The 17,988-nt window shown below is 42.0% G+C and overlaps 1 protein-coding gene across 2 annotated transcripts; it reads left to right on the plus strand.

The window, feature by feature from the left end:
• Window positions 1-1,325: 1,325 nt before the first annotated feature.
• On the plus strand, window positions 1,326-16,945 carry ASB9 (ankyrin repeat and SOCS box containing 9). 2 transcript variants are annotated; one of them, XM_008494772.2, is made up of 8 exons: window positions 1,326-1,659; window positions 6,402-6,481; window positions 7,596-7,703; window positions 8,621-8,771; window positions 9,329-9,463; window positions 10,765-10,956; window positions 13,554-13,719; window positions 15,306-16,944. In XM_008494772.2, exons 1-7 carry the CDS (start codon window positions 1,566-1,568, stop codon window positions 13,676-13,678), a joined length of 885 nt encoding a protein of 294 aa, XP_008492994.2. In that variant the 5' UTR covers window positions 1,326-1,565; the 3' UTR covers window positions 13,679-13,719; window positions 15,306-16,944. The 2 variants fall into 2 exon arrangements, with proteins under 2 accessions (XP_008492994.2, XP_030308429.1); XM_030452569.1 differs by lacking the exon at window positions 13,554-13,719 and having other exon boundaries at window positions 15,306-16,945.
• Window positions 16,946-17,988: the final 1,043 nt, after the last annotated feature.

Genomic DNA, 17,988 nt, shown 5'->3' on the forward strand with positions numbered 1-17,988 from the left:
TTTCTCCATTTCCCATTTGCTTTTCCTTGCAATATTTTTTATTTCAATTGGCAAGACACAAATGTAATTTCCAGTCAGACCACAGTGTCAGCCTGGGTCCAGCATGAGGGGCTAAAGTCTGGCATCAGGAGGGCATTCCAAGGAGAAGGGGGCAGGACCTGTCCTCATCCATATTTCATTGACAGGTCTGTGCTCCTCACAGATTTCTTGCATGGCTTGTGGATGAACACTCAGCTGCTGTTTTTATCTTTTAATATAACTGGCTGTTTTTAAAGCTATGGTCAAAGAAACCTCAACATGATTCCAGATCTCTTGTATGTGTTACAGATAGGGATTAAAATGAAACCCAGTTGCTTAGGCTTCAATGAGTTAGGATCAGAATTAGCCCAGGATTAGCAGCTTTGTATCTCCAAATACATAAATGCAATTTCTGCTCTAATTGACAAAATGAAAGCAAAAACAAACAAACAAAAACCCAATAAAACAAACAAACAAAACAAGCAAAACAAACCCCTCAATTTTTATTTACAAGGGTTAGACTTTTGCATGGAAGTTCTGCCTTACTTGCACTTGTGCATGGATGAGCAATTATTCAGGGATTTTCCATTTGTAAACTATGGGAAAGAAAAAAGTGCAAATGGAGATGGTCCATGAAAGAAGAATTTTTGCAAAAAGACCCAGAGAAATGAGGTGGAGCTCCTCCTGAAAAAAAACTTGCTATTCGTTCACTGTCAGGTTTGTGACACTTGGTTTAGACAAAGAAATTGCTTCAAAATAAAAGGGCTCTGCTCAGATACAAAACTCTTGATGTGACTGTAGCTCAGTGAAATTGGTCAGACTATGGGGAAAGGAAATGAGCTATTGCAATTTTCACTCCAAGGAGACAGCACAGGGCTTCCAGTGGGAAGAGCAGCTCCCCAGACATATGGTTTTAATAGCCGTAGGGTACAGGATGAGCACTGCTGTACAGCAGGCATTCAGCACTCCCTTTCTTGCATGTCATCATGGGCTTGGAAGATAAGAAGGGTGGTTTTGCAGTGTACAGTGTCCAGGGAGGCACACAGCAAAGTTTCCCACAAACAACTTGTTCGGGAGTGGTGCGGATCCGCTCGCGCGCCCTCGTACCTCTGTGGGTTTTCTTTGCAAATCCCCTGCAGGCAGAGTTTGCTCAACTAGTCAAACTGGCTCTTTCTGTCTTGCTTTTTTGGCAAACTGAGAATTTCCTTCCTGATAAAAACGGACGGCAGGCGCCCCGATTGGGTGCTGTGTTGGAGAGGATGTGACATCAGGCACATCTCTGGCTTCACCGGGTCGCTGGCTGCCTCCCAGGACAGCTAAGGGAGCTGCTTCATTAAATCCCAACCCAGGTACTCGAGTTTCTCCACAAAGTGCTGCTGGCACCACGTCCCAGCCTGCTGCAAGGTCTGTTCGACTCCTGTGTGCAAAGTCTGCTGAGCAGATCACTCCCACTGCCGGGGGCTCACTGGGGACGATGGAATTTGAACTCTTGAGACCGACCGCAAAGTGAAAAAAAACAAACCAGAAATTGGACAGACAGGGCTGAGATGGATGAGGAAGGAACAAATCAAAGTGCCAACAAATTGCAAGGAACTGGAATCCAGGCATCTGCATCTTCTCTATCAAACCCGCTGATGAGGGGTAAGTAACACTCCTGCCTTGCCACCAGCTTTCACCTCTGCCAATAGTGGTGGAGGAGCAGTGGAGAAGACAGTGTCAAGTTATGATACTGTGATTCTCCTGGTGTTCTCCTTCCAGGGCAAGTCTGCAGTCAGTCCCACACAACATCTCCATGCTCATGCACTGCAGAAGGGATTTTAATAAGGTGCTCCAATGTAAACCTGATTATTTGGTTGGAGGTTTTTTGTTGGTTTTTTTTTTTTTTTTGATGTATCACAGAAACAAAGGTCTGATTCTGTACAGTTTCTACAAGTGAAAACAAATGCAGTACTTGAACCATAGCACGCTGAAAAAAGAAGGTGCAATGTGCCATGTTTTACTTAGATCAGTGCCAGCTGGAAGCTCAGCACTGCCTCAGTTCCTCTTTTCTTTTTCTTTCTTTTTCTTCTCTTCCTCATCCTTTCTCCATTTTTTTTTCTTTTTCACACAGATCATTTGGTCCTTTAAAAATCAGAATTCAGATGATTTTTCTTTTGTCTGCCTGCTCCCTAGCAGAGTCAATAAGTGCTTCTGGTGAGTTACAGCAGGAATGTATTTGGCTCAGGCTACAGACATCACAAACTTTAGAGGAAAGCCTCAGAATATGAAAAATACTGTTTGCAATACTGTTGTGTATTGTGCCATAGGCATATCCTGATGTAGATATGTATGCAAGAGCACACCTCTGCCAAAAAGATTTCAGTGCCCCTTGCAAGCTGCACCATGTGGAAGGAAAACAGTCCGGGGACAAGCCTGGGGTGTTCAACATCCTCCACGTTGTCATAGGCTGGAAAAAGATGCTTTCAGACATCATCACAAAAATGAGTGCTCTTCTGGAAAGGTCCAATGAATGCTCTGTTGTCCACAGGGAGCAGTCAGGGTTTGTGTGGCCGTTGCTATAAGGTTTCCACTGTATACACCACACTGCCAGTGCTCATGTGTCCAAGCGATGGTAGTGTAATCAAGGATGACCAAAGATTTAATGTAACCTCTGGGCTGGCTGTGATTTTCAGTGGTGAAAGGGGAGCTAGGTGACCCAATGCCACTGAAAGCCAGGAGGTTTTGGATGTCTAGATGCTGAAGGTCTGCAGGCCAGACTAGGCTTGCCCATGGACTACAGTGTGAATATATTTCAAATTTGGATGAATGGCCTTGTTTCTTTGTGAGAGAGCAGTTTTGCATACTTTTGGCAAGCAGAAGTCCTTGTTTCTGTGATGGTACATGCAGTGAACACAGCTGTGCCACCCTTCTACAAACAGCTTTGCTCCTTCACAGGAATCTCTAGTGGGTAAAGTCTTTTGAGAACTTTCCCAAAAACCACTGTTTCAGGATTTTAAAAGTAAATGGGCAGTTAACACTGGCATTAGCTTGGGCTTAAATTAAAGGCTTGTGTACAGTATAAATACTGAGCATTTTCCACAAAGATAATCAGAGGGCTGGTACGTCTCTCCTATGAGGACAAGCTGAGAAAGTTGAGGTTTGTTCAGCCTGGAGAAGAGAAGGCTTCAAGGAGACCTTCCACCAACTGAAAGGGCTACAGAAAAGCTGGGAAGGGACTTTTTACAAGGGCATGTAGTGATAGGAAAAGGGGTGATGGCTTTAAATTGAAAGAGGGAAGATTTAGGTTAGACATTATTAAGATTTTTTAGTGTGAGAGTGGTGAGGCACTGGAGAAGGTCAACTAGAGGAGTTGTGGATGCCTCCTCCTCTCTGGCATTGTACAGGGCTAATGGCCAGTCCATAAATGACTATTGTCTGGTCTGTCTCTTTTTTGAATTTCAGTAGGAACCTGCTTTTTCTCAAAGAAGCATTGAGATGGATAGATTCTGCACATGGTTGTGATGGCATGGCAAGGCACCTCCCTTTTTGTCCCCAGAATGCTGACACATTGATACAGCAACTTGGTAGTTTGCACAAAGCCCCACCTGTATTTGTGTGGCCAAAAAAAGATCAAGCTGCAGCTAACAAAACTTGTTCCTCAGTCTAGATTTTTAGAATTGTTGTAGACGTTCTTCCCTTGCAACTCGTGCATATTAGGCAATGACATTAGTTTCTAAATGGGAAAATCTAAAGCTTTTTTCAGAGCTTTTGTGTGTGGAAACACAACCAATGATAACACAGACAGGATCAGCAAGAACAACATGGTCAGATAAGCATCAGCTGACACACATCACTTAAAGCAAAGCTATTTTGGTCAAAGAATAACATTGTCCTTTAATAACTGCAGCTTCATTTGGCTATCATTTATGAGACCAGAACCACAGCTTCTGGAAATGGCTGTCCATTTGCTAAAGCTAAAGGATGTTTATGACCTCAATGGAACTTTGTATCTTCTGTGGGACATGGCCGTGGAACACAGCAGGAGGCAAGCAGAGCTCAGAAGATGCTAATAACAAAGAATAATAATAGAAACCTTTCTTTAAAACTAATTCATGTACATTACCCAGATTTCCTGAGTTCATTCCTCTGTTTATTTCATATAATCAGTACAGCCCATAAAGCTGTAGAGGGGTTTCAATTTTGGCCTTCCAATTTTGCAGCTTCTCTCAAATATGAATCAGAGTTGATGAATCTTTCTGTGCCTGTGTCTGAGTTACTTCTCAGTTTCTTCAGGGGAATTTTTTTTCCCCTTTGACTTTCATAACGTAAGTAATACAAGACTGGAAAAACTCATTTGACTCTTGGAGTCTCATATTGTTCGCTAGTTCTGTACTGCTGAATAAAAGAAATTGGGACCATTTCTGTCTTTGAGACCAAATCATAGGATCACAGAATGGTTTGGATTGGAAAGGACCCTAAGGAGTCACATAGTTCCAACACCCCTGCCATGGGTAGGGACACCTCCTGCTAGACCATATTGCTTAAGGCCCCATCCAACCTGGGCTTGAACACTGCCAGGATGGGACAGCCACAATTTTCCTGGGCAACCTGTGTCAGTGTCTGATTTTCCTTCACATCTTCACCTGCTTAAAGCTCAATGCTGCATTATCCTCCTTGCTCAATTGTCAGCACAGATTTGCCTACTAACTCTGCACCATCTCTGTCAGTATCTCATAGTCAGAGGCAGCAGTAGGAATTGATGACAGGTCTCAAAGTTTACACCAAACACTTATTCTGTAGACCGTGGTTAGTAGATCATCAAACACCTTCTTAGATCCCTGACAACAAACTTATGATCTGAAGATGAAGACAGATCCACAGCTGTAACAAATATAGGTCACGAGCAGGAGAAGGCACCAAACTTTGTCCCTGATGACAGTGCAGGAAAAAGACTCTTTCCTGTGCTCAGAAGAGGCATAGCCACAGGGCTGATGGTCCCTTCCAGCCCCTCAAGTAGACAAGGCCAGAGACCTGTGTGGATATGCAAGGAGCTCCTGGAAAAACTTAAGTGGAAAAAGGTAGTTCACACTAAGTGGAAAAGGGGTCTACTCAGTTGGGAGGATTCTAGAGACACTGTTAGAGTTTGTAGAGATGGAACAAGGAAGGCCAAGGCTCTCCTTGAACTAAACCTGGCTAAAGAAGTGAAAGAAAACTATAAGGACTTCTTTAAGTATAGTAACAGCAAAAGAAAGAATGGGGAAAATGTGGGTCTACCTGTTAAATGAAGTAGGAGATGTTGTATCAGATGATGCAGAGATGGATAAATTGTTAAATGCTTTCTTTGCCTCAGTCTTTACAACTAAGACCAACCCTCAGGAATCCCAGACTCTGGAAATACAGGAGCAAAACTGGAAGGAGGATGATTTTCAACTGCTCAGTGAGGACTGAGTTAGAAATTGCCTGGATAAACTGAATACACACAGATCCATGGCCCCGATGGGGTTCATCCACAAATGCTGAGAGAGGTGGTTGATGACAAGATGATCCTCAGAGGTCCCTGGCAACCCCTTACCATTCTGTGGTTCTGTGTGATACTGTGAAATGCTTCTCTTCCTTCCCTGGGGGAAACTGAGCCATTGACATCAACCAGACTGGATTTTGAGGCAATGAATTCTGTAGGAAGTAAATATCTCCCAGAGGGATCATTGCTGTCAGGTGTCTCAGGGCCATAAAATCTGTAATAGTGAAGATCCCTTTCTATTAATTATTGTAATGAATTAATAATTAACTATATATTAATCATCAATATTAATATTTGTATTGTATGTATGTGCTTCACCCCACTTTGTGGTTTGAACAGCACAAAAAATACAGCTACTACTTAAAGTGCACTGCTGCACAGGCCAACACCAAACGCTGAACACTGAAAGGCAAATCAACAGGTAACACAACTGGTCTCTTTGTACTTTGGTACCTTCTCTTGTTTGGTATTGGTGACTCCTGGCCAGTTCTGAGCAGAGGTAAATGATTGAGCAGCCATACCCTCTTCAAAATGTAGCCCTTTTGAGTTAATTGGTAACAAGGCTGGGAAAGCAAAAGCATGGAAACAATTCAAAAGAGGGACAAGCTCAGTCAGAGCAAGGTGATGTTCTGCAAATCCCTGTCTCATCTTCTGAAGGGGAGCACAGCTGCTCAGCACCAACAGGAGGTGAGTTAAAAACATATCCAGAGAGAAGTCATCGTCTTGGCTCACTCCCTCCTGACAGATGCTCCATAGATAGTCTGGCAGCATATGTAATAAGTTGGAGATATTTACTGGGCTCACATAGTTGAAGTACAAAACACTGATGAAACAGTCCTCAGAACTCTTAGCCTCTTCTGTGTCTTTTTTTTTTTTTATACAGACTTTGTTTCAGACTGGTCTCCTTTACATGATGCCTCTGTCCATGGGCGCCTGCTTACTTTGAAGAAACTCATCAAGCAGGTACCCTTCTGCTGGGTTAATGGGATCTCTGCTGGGTTTGCTCAGTTGCTGAGTTTAGACTGTGGTTTACTGTGAGGTTTCCAGGGTGAGAAAACCATTTTGACCAGAATGCAGTTAAATCGAGGTGTAAGAGATCAATTTTTTTGCTACAAGTGGTTCCTTGCCCAGCACAAGTTCTGTGAACTAAGCTGCTGACATATCAAAATATACTAGGTCACACTTTTACTTCTGGTGCAGGCTATAGAAGCCAGCTGCTTGGCCCTATGGGTGGCTGAGGGCTTCCTTCTGCATCTTCTGTGACTGGAAGCAGCATTTTCATGCCCTGGGATGAGGGACAGTCTGTTTGAGGCTTCAGCTCAGCCCTAGCACATCTGTTTCTGATGTGCCTGAAGGTCCCTGCTCCAGCTGCAGAAGGACACAGCTAAGGTATAGAGATTTCTGAAACCTCACTGCTCCATTTTTCTGACATTCCCGGATTTAGCCTGTGGAGGAGCTGATAGAACAGCAAAGGGTACTGGACTCATCCAGCTTAACCTACTGGAGCACCAAGATTGTTAGAAAAAAAGATCCTGTAGAATCAAACCAAAGGTTTCTGGTACAGGGGCTGTCTTTCCTCCAGAGTGTGCCTCAGTGCTCAAAGTAAGAAAAAAACTCATAAACACTTCAGGATTTGATCCAGTCAAACAAACACAGACTCAGCTGGAAGATGGTCAGAAGGATCGATCGGTGATATAAAAAAAGCAGCAGGTTTTGCTTGGGGTTGTTTGTTTTTTGTGGGGTTTTTTAAATTTCTATTCATGGTGTAGTAGAAATAAAATCATACTGAGCTTCTGAAAGTTTGTATTGCCCCACTGGACAGTACACAGCCTAGAGCTTTCTGCACTGATTAGAAGCATACAGAAGGCATGGCCTCTGGCATCCTGTGTCAGAATCCATTCCAGCTGAAGCACACATCCTCTTTATCTGCTTACCTGCTGAGATGAGTAACTCCAGGAAGTTGAGGAAGGTCTGATTATATAACACTGAAAAGCTAGAAGGGAGGTGTTTTGTTTGGTTTGAGGGGTGGGGGGGAGTCAGAAGCTGGTTGTAATGATATTTTCCATCATTTCACCAGGGGAGTGATGTTAATCTTGTTACAGCAGACCAGGTGTCCCCTCTCCATGAAGCCTGCCTGGGCGGTCATGCTGCTTGTACCAGTGTCCTGCTAAAACATGGAGCTCAGGTGGGTGCATGATGGACAGAGCATTGTCTCTAGTGTTAATTTGCTGCATTTTAATGCTAGGTGAGGTACTATTCCATGTCAACATGTACCTGTTATTCACATGCTGTATTTAGCCCTGTTTGAGGTACAAATGTTATAAAATGCACTTCTTAATAAAGCAATCAAAAAAGCACAGTTATAAACAATAGTTATTACTGCTCTTTAGATGGAGGTGCAATGTTCTCATCATTTACTGAAAGAAGAAGAGGATGTTCCTCTTTCAAAAAGTTGACAATCCTGCAACGTTTAAGGGTACATTTATTTTCAGCACACGCTAACCTCATTGATGTTAGTATACAGAGTACTGAGTAGAGCTGCAGGGCTCTTAGGATCAGCTGATAATAAAATTGGGAGACAATTAGAACAACAGGCATTTAAAGTGATGAAATAAATATGCCTCATGGTTTTTACTTTTCAAGCTAATGGTGAAGTTATAGTGAATAAGAAAATTAAGTCCTTTTGCATATATTAGCCTTTGGTTTAAACTTGGAAAGAAAAAAAAAGGGAAGGGCTTGCAGCTAAAAATGGGCCATTGCAGAAAAGGGCTATAAGCAGGTGTGTTTCAGATAATTGAGAAATAAGTACACACTTCACTTGGTAACTCTCAAGACACCCTGACAGCACTGGTGAAACATTCTTTTGCGGGAGGAGAGCCCTGGGGGCAATTTCTCAAAAGATTTTCTTTTATGATCTTTTTAATAAAAAGTTGTAATCTTCAGAATCAAGACAAAGTTTTTATAAGGAAGTAAATTAAAAGTATTGAGAACCTAAATTTCTGTTGAGAACCCTAGTTTCTGTTGAGAAACTGGATAATTTTGAATCTATTTTGAAATACTGAGAAACCACAAAAAAAGCCTTATTGTGTTATTTTTCCCCAGGTAAATGGAGTTACTGTGGACTGGCACACACCATTGTTCTGTGCTTGTGTCAGTGGCAGTGTGGCTTGCTTGAATTTATTGCTGCAGCATGGAGCCAGCCTGCACCCACCCTGTGACCTGGCATCCCCCATCCATGAAGCTGCTAAAAGAGGTAACTCCATGAGCGTTGTAACTCCTTTCCATATTGTGAAAAACCTGTTGAAGTGGAAAAGAGAGATACAGAAGGTAACTTTCTTCATTTGGGTCAGTGAAATACCTTCCTAGTTGGTCTCATCATGAGTGGTGTAGTTCCTTCCACCACTGGTGCTCCCTGAGGGCAGCTTCTCTGGGCTCTCGGGGCCTCTGAGTTCCTCTGGTGATACCTGCAAGGGGACGTGTTGTCCAAATCAGCTGCTAACAATGTGGACATCTGAGGGAGTCATCTGGCTATCTTCCAAAGCAGTGGAGAGAAAAACCTGATTCATCTCATCTCTGGTAGACTTCTGAAGTGAGTCAGGTAAAATGTGAGGGCTTTGGACTGCTTCCTGACCCGGCAGTGGCTTTGCAGTTTTTGTTTTCTAGGTTGGAAAGACTGGTGTGGATAAAAAATTTTGCTCTACCATCTCTTGACAAAACATTGAATTTTTGCCAATTGCACTGCAATAGATAATTTCAACTGCTGAAAAAATGCCTGATTTTTTGAGTTGACTTCTCCTTTTCCCTTTTAAGGTCATGTGCAATGTGTTGAAACCCTTGCATCCCATGGGGTTAATATAGATCACAACATCAAACATCTGGGTACTCCGCTTTATGTAGCTTGTGAGAACCAGCAAGTGAACTGTGCCAAGAAGCTGCTTGAGTCAGGTAAAAAGAAAAATGAGGGAGGATGAACTTTCATATCCTGTAACGTTCATATTTGGGCAGATTCTCTTTGCATCAGAGATTTAGAGGAGCTAAAAACATCTGAGATGTTTTGCTCTTAATTGCAGTCCTGGGTTAAATGGGGTAGTAGGGCAACACAGGTCTTCCTGACCCAGAAGCTCAGCTTTACAGCTCCCAACAAATTGAGGAGTAATCCTAGACTTCACATGACTGGTGGTGTCTAGAACATAATTTCCAGTGTCTGTGTGGTGCTGCAGTTATCTGAAGTGGACAGGAAAAATTTTCTTTTTTTTTTTTCTTTTTCTCTTCTTCCCTCTTTATCCAAAATAATTGATTCCATCATTTTTATATAGGGTTTTTTTGCAAACGTTTTAATTCCTATTGAGTTCATAAAAAGAGTGAAGCATTTCCAACACAGAAAAGTGTTCAGCTGTGTATTCTTTGCATCAAACCTATCTATAGGTTTAAACACTTGGTAATAAAAGACCATGTTTTGTTACCTATGGTAGGTCATCTGTTGTAACCACAGGCCATATAACCTAAAGTGGCAATATAGCTGCTACAAAAGTTTAATACAGTGATCTTTTTTGTAGGAAATCAAATGCAATTTACAATCTACATTTTAAATGCTTGGGTATTATTTTCTGGTTTCTGACATTTTGTTGTTTGCTACTTTCTGTGTAGGATAATGTCTATTATAAAAACAACCCAAGTAGTTTTAAATTGGTTCTGCAGCTCACCATTCTTGTATTTTAAGGGCCATTAGCTCGGCATAATGGATGAGGGAACAATCTTCAGGGTGCTTATATCCTCCTCTACCAAGGACCTCCAGAACTTTTCCACCCTCACATATTTTCCCCAATAAATGATCTGGCATCTGAAAACATCACCAGTTTAAGACTCTGGTTTAAAATAGGCTGAAACCCTGTATGTATTTTAAGGGAGGGAGTACTGAAATGGTGAGCAAAGGTGGGCCATAGGTGGCACTACAACTTTGTCCCACTTAGAGATACACAAGGGCTGGACTGGATGAAGGACTTCTTCATGCACCATTCCTCTGGGATATTCTTCTTGGTGACAACCCCACTGCTTCCCAACCAGTGCAAGTTGCACATGTGAAAACTCTAGTACCAAGCCTGAGCATAAGGAAATCCACCCCTGGGTGGATGCTACAGAATTTGTGAATTAGTGAGGAAAAAGAGCAGCTAGAGCAGGAGATGGAAATAGGCTTCTGTGTAGTCATAATTTTTTTTTTTTTTTTTTGGTCATTTCTTTGTGTTTAGGAGCAAACGTGAACAGTGGGAAAGGCCTGGATTCCCCTCTGCACTCAGCTGCCAGGAAATGCAGCGAGGAGCTGGTGATGCTGCTGATTGACTTTGGAGCAGATATTTGGGTGAAGAATGCTGAAGGGAAGAGGCCAATGGAGCTGGTCCCACACAGCAGCCCTGTGGGACAACTCTTCCTGCAGAAAGAAGGTGGCCCTTAGCACTTGTTTTATTCTTTCAAAGACACTGCTGAGAAAGGCTATGCTATCCCTTAGCTAGTGTTATGCTACCAGCACCACACCACTGAAGATAACTCAGCTTATCTCCATTCACTAGTATTGTGACACTGAAGATGTCCTCTAGCATCAGAATATAGTGGTACATTAACAGTAGGAATGATAACAACAATAACCCATCTTTTGACCTCTGGGTCGTGAACCTTCTGCATCAGGGAGCAATTGTATGGAGCTTGCAATACAATGCAAAAGAGTTCTGAATCAAAAAAAGAAAAAGCAAAATGCTCCTTAGAAATTAATTGTAGGTTTTTTCCTGATTAACTAGAAGTAGTGAAGTAAGTAGGAGTCTCTCCATTCCCTTCCATGTGAGACAGGAGTAGACCCAAGAGTGTTATCTGGAATATGCCAACAAACACAGGCAGAAAATCCTATTTGGTGGGGGCTGAGACTAGCTGGTAAACAGCAGTTTTGGTGATTTTTGTTTGACAGTATTTTGAGGATCAGATATGTGCTAGATACTGGTCTAAGCATAAATACAAAGTTGCAACCAGAAAGTTTTTACTGTATGTAATACTGAAAAAAAAATAATATATAGAAACACTTCTAGTTTTTTGTCCCTATTTTTATTGTTTAATTAGTTAATTCATTAATTGAATTAAGTAATTTGTTTATTGTTTGACCAAGCTCTTATGTAGTTGCAAAAGTACCTTTCAGATGGAAGACTCTATATTAGGTTTTTTGTGAGTATTAAGGAAAGTTGCATAGAACAATATAATGAATATAAATATATGTCAGTAAATTTCTAAACTAGACTTTTTTTAAATGGACACTATTACATGCTGGATAATCATGCAGTATCAAACTGTAAGCTTAACAGTAAAGAAGGTCTTATTTTGTACTTATATTGTAAATTAAACGTTTTCAGGTCAGTTTTATTTTATTGGGGATGAGTAATGAATTATGGAGAGAAGTCTTACCAATCTTTGGGAAAATTAGAATGAGATCTGTCATGTATAATCACCGGTGTACTCGTGTTCTTTTTTAGATGCTCTCATTTGGTCAGAAAATTGTGCACATTTTTCTAAATAATTTTCATTATTTTAAAGAAGTTGCTGACGGTGTGGCCCATGACTTTATTACTCCAGTTACATGTTGAAGTGATTGCTGTCACAAAAAGTTTTACACCACGGTAATACTGGAATAATAAAGTCATTAATCAGGCCCTACTTGAAATACTAACCTGAAGATAACAGCTTGAGACAGCAGCACTGTGGGTGTTACATATGAGCATGGGGTATTTAGTTTCCCAGCCTAATCTGTGGTGCAGAGAGCAGTGATCTTTCTGAGCTCTAATCCCTGCTGTGTCAGGCTCCTAACTCACGTGGCACTGCGTGTGTCCTGTGGATTTGAGACAGAAAACCATTCCAGGGACACCCTGTGGAGCCAACCTGAGAAGTGCTGCTTGGGCTGGGCTGGACTGACAGCTGGGGCTGTAAGGAGCTTTTCTAAGTGAAATGCAGCAATTAAAAGCAGAACTGATGAATGCCAAAAGGGCATTTTGCTGCTGAATAATTTCTTAATGATGTTCTGTAGCATCCCCTTCTCTGAGTAGAGTCAGACTTTCTCTGGCCAGGGGAATGGTTACAATCTGGAGCAGTGCTGTAAACATTAGCCCTCTGGTTTCATGGGGAGATTTGGCAGAGTCCAACAGCCCCATGGCCCCTCAGCACCAGAGCTGCTGCTCTCCTGTCCCACTCCCACACACAGCCCCTCTCCTCCCGTGCTGCAGGAGACACATAGGTACTCACATACTTATGAAATATATCTCCAGAAAGCTGTGGGCTCCATATTTGCATCAAAAGAAAACCACAGACAGTCAGGGGAGGGGATTCTCCCCCTCTACTCTGCTCTTGTAAGACCTCACCTGGAGTACTGTGTCCATTTCTGGAGTCCCCAACATAAGAAGGACACAGAGCTCCTGGAACATGTCCAGAGGAGAGACACTGAAATGATCAGAGTGCTGGAGCACCTCCCCTGTGAAGACAGGTGAAGAAGTTGGGGTTGTTCAGCCTGGAGCAGGTTGCTCGAGGAAGCTGTGGCTGCCCCTTCCCTAGAAGTGTTCAAGGGCAGGCTGGATGGAGCCTTGAGCAATCTGGTCTGGTGGGGGGTTGGAACTTGATGATCCTTAAGATCCCTTCCTACCCAAACCATTCTATGAATCTATGATTCTGTCATCTCACTGGGGGAATGGGGAAGGACTTTGAAGGAAGCTTTGATCATCTCTGCTTCTCAAACAGCATAAACCACTTCACACTACTGCAGCTTAAAATGGAAAAGGCCACGCTGCTAATACTGGTTGCAGCTGTGCAATGACAGAGGGTGACCAGGGTTCTGTTGAATTGCAGGCAGCCTGATGTCCTTTGGAGGGAGCAGGTCTGATTTTCCATTGCTGAGGGTCCTGGGGGCCACACACCCCCTCCTTGGAGTGGGTTGCAGGAGGTGGGGGAAGCCCAGCTGCTGTTTTGACTTTACAAGCCACATGTGTAACCTCTTCCCTGGCTCTCTCTCCAGGGCCTCTGTCTTTGATGCAGTTGTGCCGTTTGTGCATCAGGAGGTGCTTTGGACACAAGCAGCATCAAAAGATAGCTGGACTTCTCCTCCCGGATGAGCTGAAACATTTCCTTCTTCACATTTAAACCTTTCATGTTCAAAATGGTGCCGTTAATAACGCAGCCAGGTTAGTTAAAGTTCTTTTCTCATCCCATGTCAGCACTTGCAATGTTAATTTATGGTTGCTGCTGGTGCCTGTTAAAGCCCTGGGTTCAAGAAGGACAAGACTGACCAACTGGTTCATTCCTCCACCATCCCCACTAAATCCATCATTTGGAAAGTAATAATTCTGTATGGTTGCATGGTGAAGCTTGAAAATGTGACTGAAGAGCCCTCTAGAAAGTTTAAAAAATGAACACAGTGTTATAAAATAGATCTCTTGATTCTACTGTATCCTGGCACAGTCTCAGAGGGCTTGTTGCCAACACTTTACAAAGAAAAAACCTACCCCAGCCCAGCTCAAAAAAGCACTTCATAAGTATATTAAGGTTACTGTGAAGACAGGCTGAGGGAGCTGGGGTTGTTCAGCATGAAGAAGTCTTCGGGGAGACATAATAGTGACCTTCCAGTACCTGAAGGGGCATACAGGAAGACTGGAGATGGATTGTTTGCAAGGGCAATGAGGGGCAATGGCTTTAAATTAGAGTAGATTTAGATTGGATGTTAGGAAAAAGGTTTTTACCATGAGGGTAGTGGAAGAATGGCACATGTTGTCCAAGGGGGTAGTTGAGGCCTCACTGCTGGAGATACTCAAGGTGAGGCTTGACAAGGCTCTAAGCAACCTGATCTAATTGATGATGTCCCTGCTTACTGCAGCGGGGTTGGACTAGATGACCTTTAAGGGTCCCTTCCCACCCAAATCCTTCTATGATTCTATGACAGCTACTCCTTCTGTAAGCAGTCCTCATGTGCCTGATATCTGTGAGGGCTGTGCCCACACCAGAGTACAGATCAGTACCCAGTACAGTACAGAACCCAACTGAACCTATTTGCAAAACAAGCAAGGCTCTCTGGCAGATAGCATTTATTTTTTAAGTGTATCACACTGTGTATAGATGAGCACCAATAAACAAACTGCATCCGAGACATATATTTCTGACTTGACATCAAGTAGATCACTGCTGATGTCAGCTCCCTACAGGGCAATAATAATGCGGGGAAAAACATTAATCATCCAATAAAATCACTTATTCCCAATACTTTGGGACATGAGGGAGGTACATTTCAGTAGTACATATTTTTTCCTTTCAATATACTGTTTTTCAAGGGCACAGGCTAACAGGCTGTCAGTTGCAGGCACTGAGTGATCCCACTTCTTGCCCTGTGAATTAGATGGCATTTCCTAAGCACTTCTCAGCATGCGTCAGAAAGACAACAGTTTCAATCCCCTTTCCTCACCCAAGAAAACATATCTTAAGAGTGAGATTTTTTTTTTCTGGGAGAGGTGTCACCTCATTCATAGCATTTTCTGTGGGAGCAGTAATAGCAACACCTCTAATGTGTCATCATAAAACAATGAAAACACTGAAATTAAAGTCAATTCTAAATCAAAAAGGTAATGGATGATTTGTGGTCTTTGTTTGGTTGCTGAGCTACTGGCTCAGTTTCTCTCAAACAAACATGACATATGTGGTTCTCATTCCACCAAGGGCCTAGGAACAAATATTTCCTCCAGCTAAACTTTAATACCAGGTGTTTTTCTTTCCTTCCCAGAAGAACATCCCGCTGCCAGAACCTAAAGCATGGTTACAACCACTCTGGGCTCTCCCAAGCCAGGCTCTGGTAATATTGGCTGCTTGACACATGAGGAAGCAAGGATGCTGAAGCTCTGGCTTTTCTGCACATCAGGTTACCCTCTCTCCAGGCCTGAACTGCAGGGCATCTGCACCACCTGTGAGAAGCAGGGCACCCACCTTCTCTTGAGGGGCTACTGTCACATCACCTCTGTGGAGGGACAGGCCACCCATTTCAGTGAATATGGATATCCTTTTCTTCTTGACTTTGCTGGGAAGACTCTTGGAAGAGTGGGGTTGGATGCAAAACTGTGATGACGTTAGTAATGCCAGCAACAAGATTTACAGAGCCATTATCTCAAATTTATAGAGAGCAGGAGCCTTCAAATACACAAACCTATTTCGGTGTCAACTAGTGTGCCAGTGTGTGCAGGCCTTTTTGTGTATGGGAAGTTAATAAGCTTGGATCAACCTGGATGCTCATATTTGATGTAAGGTACAATTTAAATCATCAGCTGGCCAATGTGACTGTTTGTCATAAGTATCACGTGTGATTGTTTGATTTTTATTTTTTTTTTATGTGTGTGCTGACCAAACACAGCAAGAGAAGTTTTGTTGGTTTTGTGGGACACTGAATTATACCCTAATACGTCAAAGTGATGAACACAGTTGGGTCTGTAATTCACCTTGTGATAGAAACACCTCAAAATCTTCACTTCTCTCACCCAATCCATCACACAATATGAGCCATGGAAAAATCCACTGAATGGTTTAAGATGGCCTTCTACATTCTTTTCCTCCTGCTGGGAAGACAAACAGACAACAGACATCTGTCTTTGTATCTTCATAAGCTGAATAAAACCAGGCATTTTGAATGGGAAAGGGGGATCCTTCTAAAATTAGTATCTTGGTTAAGCTTAATCTGTATTGAGCCAGCAGACAACAAACCCAGTGCTTTTTTTTGGATTTATGTGTGAAGAAACCCTGTTCTGGTGAGACATCTGAAAGATTCAGATTATTGTATTTTAGATTATGAAGAACCATTTTTTACGCACTAATTTATCATTTACCTTTAAGCATCTTACTTTGTAACCTCAGCCAATGGGTTTATTGGAGTAATATTAACATCAGGAGCAAATTGCTCTGACAAGGCTATGAGAGTGTTGCTTCTAGATTGCTTTTCTTCTGGAAATTTCATAGTGCGACACTGTTTACTTGAATCCCTCTGATCAAGTGTATTTAGGATGAATTCTGTACTCCCATCTTGTATCACCTCACTGTGTGTGCTTATTTATTTTAATATAAATCATGATCAACACTGGCTAAATGCAGCTTTATGCATCCACATTTATACAGTTATAAACTGTAGAAGCTGTAGAAGAGGCAAGCTGAATAAGCTCATTAGAGGTGAGGGTTTGAACTTTTTCTGTAATTGAAACCATTCCAAATGTAATGCAGGACTTGAAAGATTGTCAGGAATGTATTTTATTGGATTCTTTGTTACTATTTTGTTAGCAATTTAATGGTGGTAAATCCACAATTTTATAGGCTATTTGCTTAAAAAGAAATTTTTATACTCGTTTTAGATTTTCATTTATTTTTTAAATGGTAACACTAATTTCATGTATTGTCTGATGCTACGGATTTTTAGACTGAACTCTTAATTGTCTGCAATACTGGCTACATGCAAATAGTGTACAGGATAATGCCTTAAATAGACTTATAGTAAAGATAACACTAAGATGTGAATACTCTGCACACCTTGCCTTTTGCTGACAGTTTAAGGTAGAGTTGGACTCTTGTAATTGTTTCTCTGCTCACTTGAGGCTTAGTGAAAAGGAGCCTTAGGTTTTACAAAGTAGAAAACATCATTAAGGGGTTTTGGTGTTGGTGGGTTTGTTTGTTTGTTTGTTTGGGTTTTTTTGTGTTGTTTCTTTAATTGTTATTACTTATTTGATTATTTTTACTTATTTTTATGAGTTTGCTTCTCCTGCCTCCTCAGCAAGAGGTACATCTAACAGTCAAGGTGCCCTTATTTGTGCCTGGACAGCAGGAACTCTTTACTGGAAGCTAGTGTGTAGAGATCCCAGTAGAACTTGAAGTTCAAAAGATGACTTCCAGTATTCAGTGGAATGGCTGGAAAGACATGGGAGGGCAGAAATTCCCTCTCCATGAAATGCACCTCTGGAAGTCTCTGCCCAAAGAAACCAACTGAAAGTGAGAGAGCAATGACAGCAAATTGCTTTACAGGTTTTTGTTTCTGTCAGGTACAGGGCTGCTTATGAATACTGTTGCACTGAGCAACCAAAATCTTAACAAAAGAAGATAACTCATTTACGTGAGAAATTTCTCTTTTGATTTACCGAAAGATATATGAGGAAGCAAATACTTGCAAAGATGCTCTGGCTCTTCAGCTGTAGCTTGGCGAATTCATCCACATCCCAGGACTTGTTTCTTCATACTACAGTTGCATGCAAGATCCACAGCTGCTCTGCCCGTTTCATGCTATTTCATGGTTCTGGTTTTTAATTCTTAAATGGAAACCACAAATATCAGTAAATGAAATACACAGCTTTGGAGAATATGAAGACCATGTCCTTTTGTCTCTCCACTAACATGAATTCCTTCCAGTATGGCTAAGAAGTAAATAAATTTTGCATTAC

Source organism: Calypte anna, chromosome 1 (genome assembly GCF_003957555.1).
Source record: "Calypte anna isolate BGI_N300 chromosome 1, bCalAnn1_v1.p, whole genome shotgun sequence".
NCBI classification, from domain to species: domain Eukaryota; kingdom Metazoa; phylum Chordata; class Aves; order Apodiformes; family Trochilidae; genus Calypte; species Calypte anna.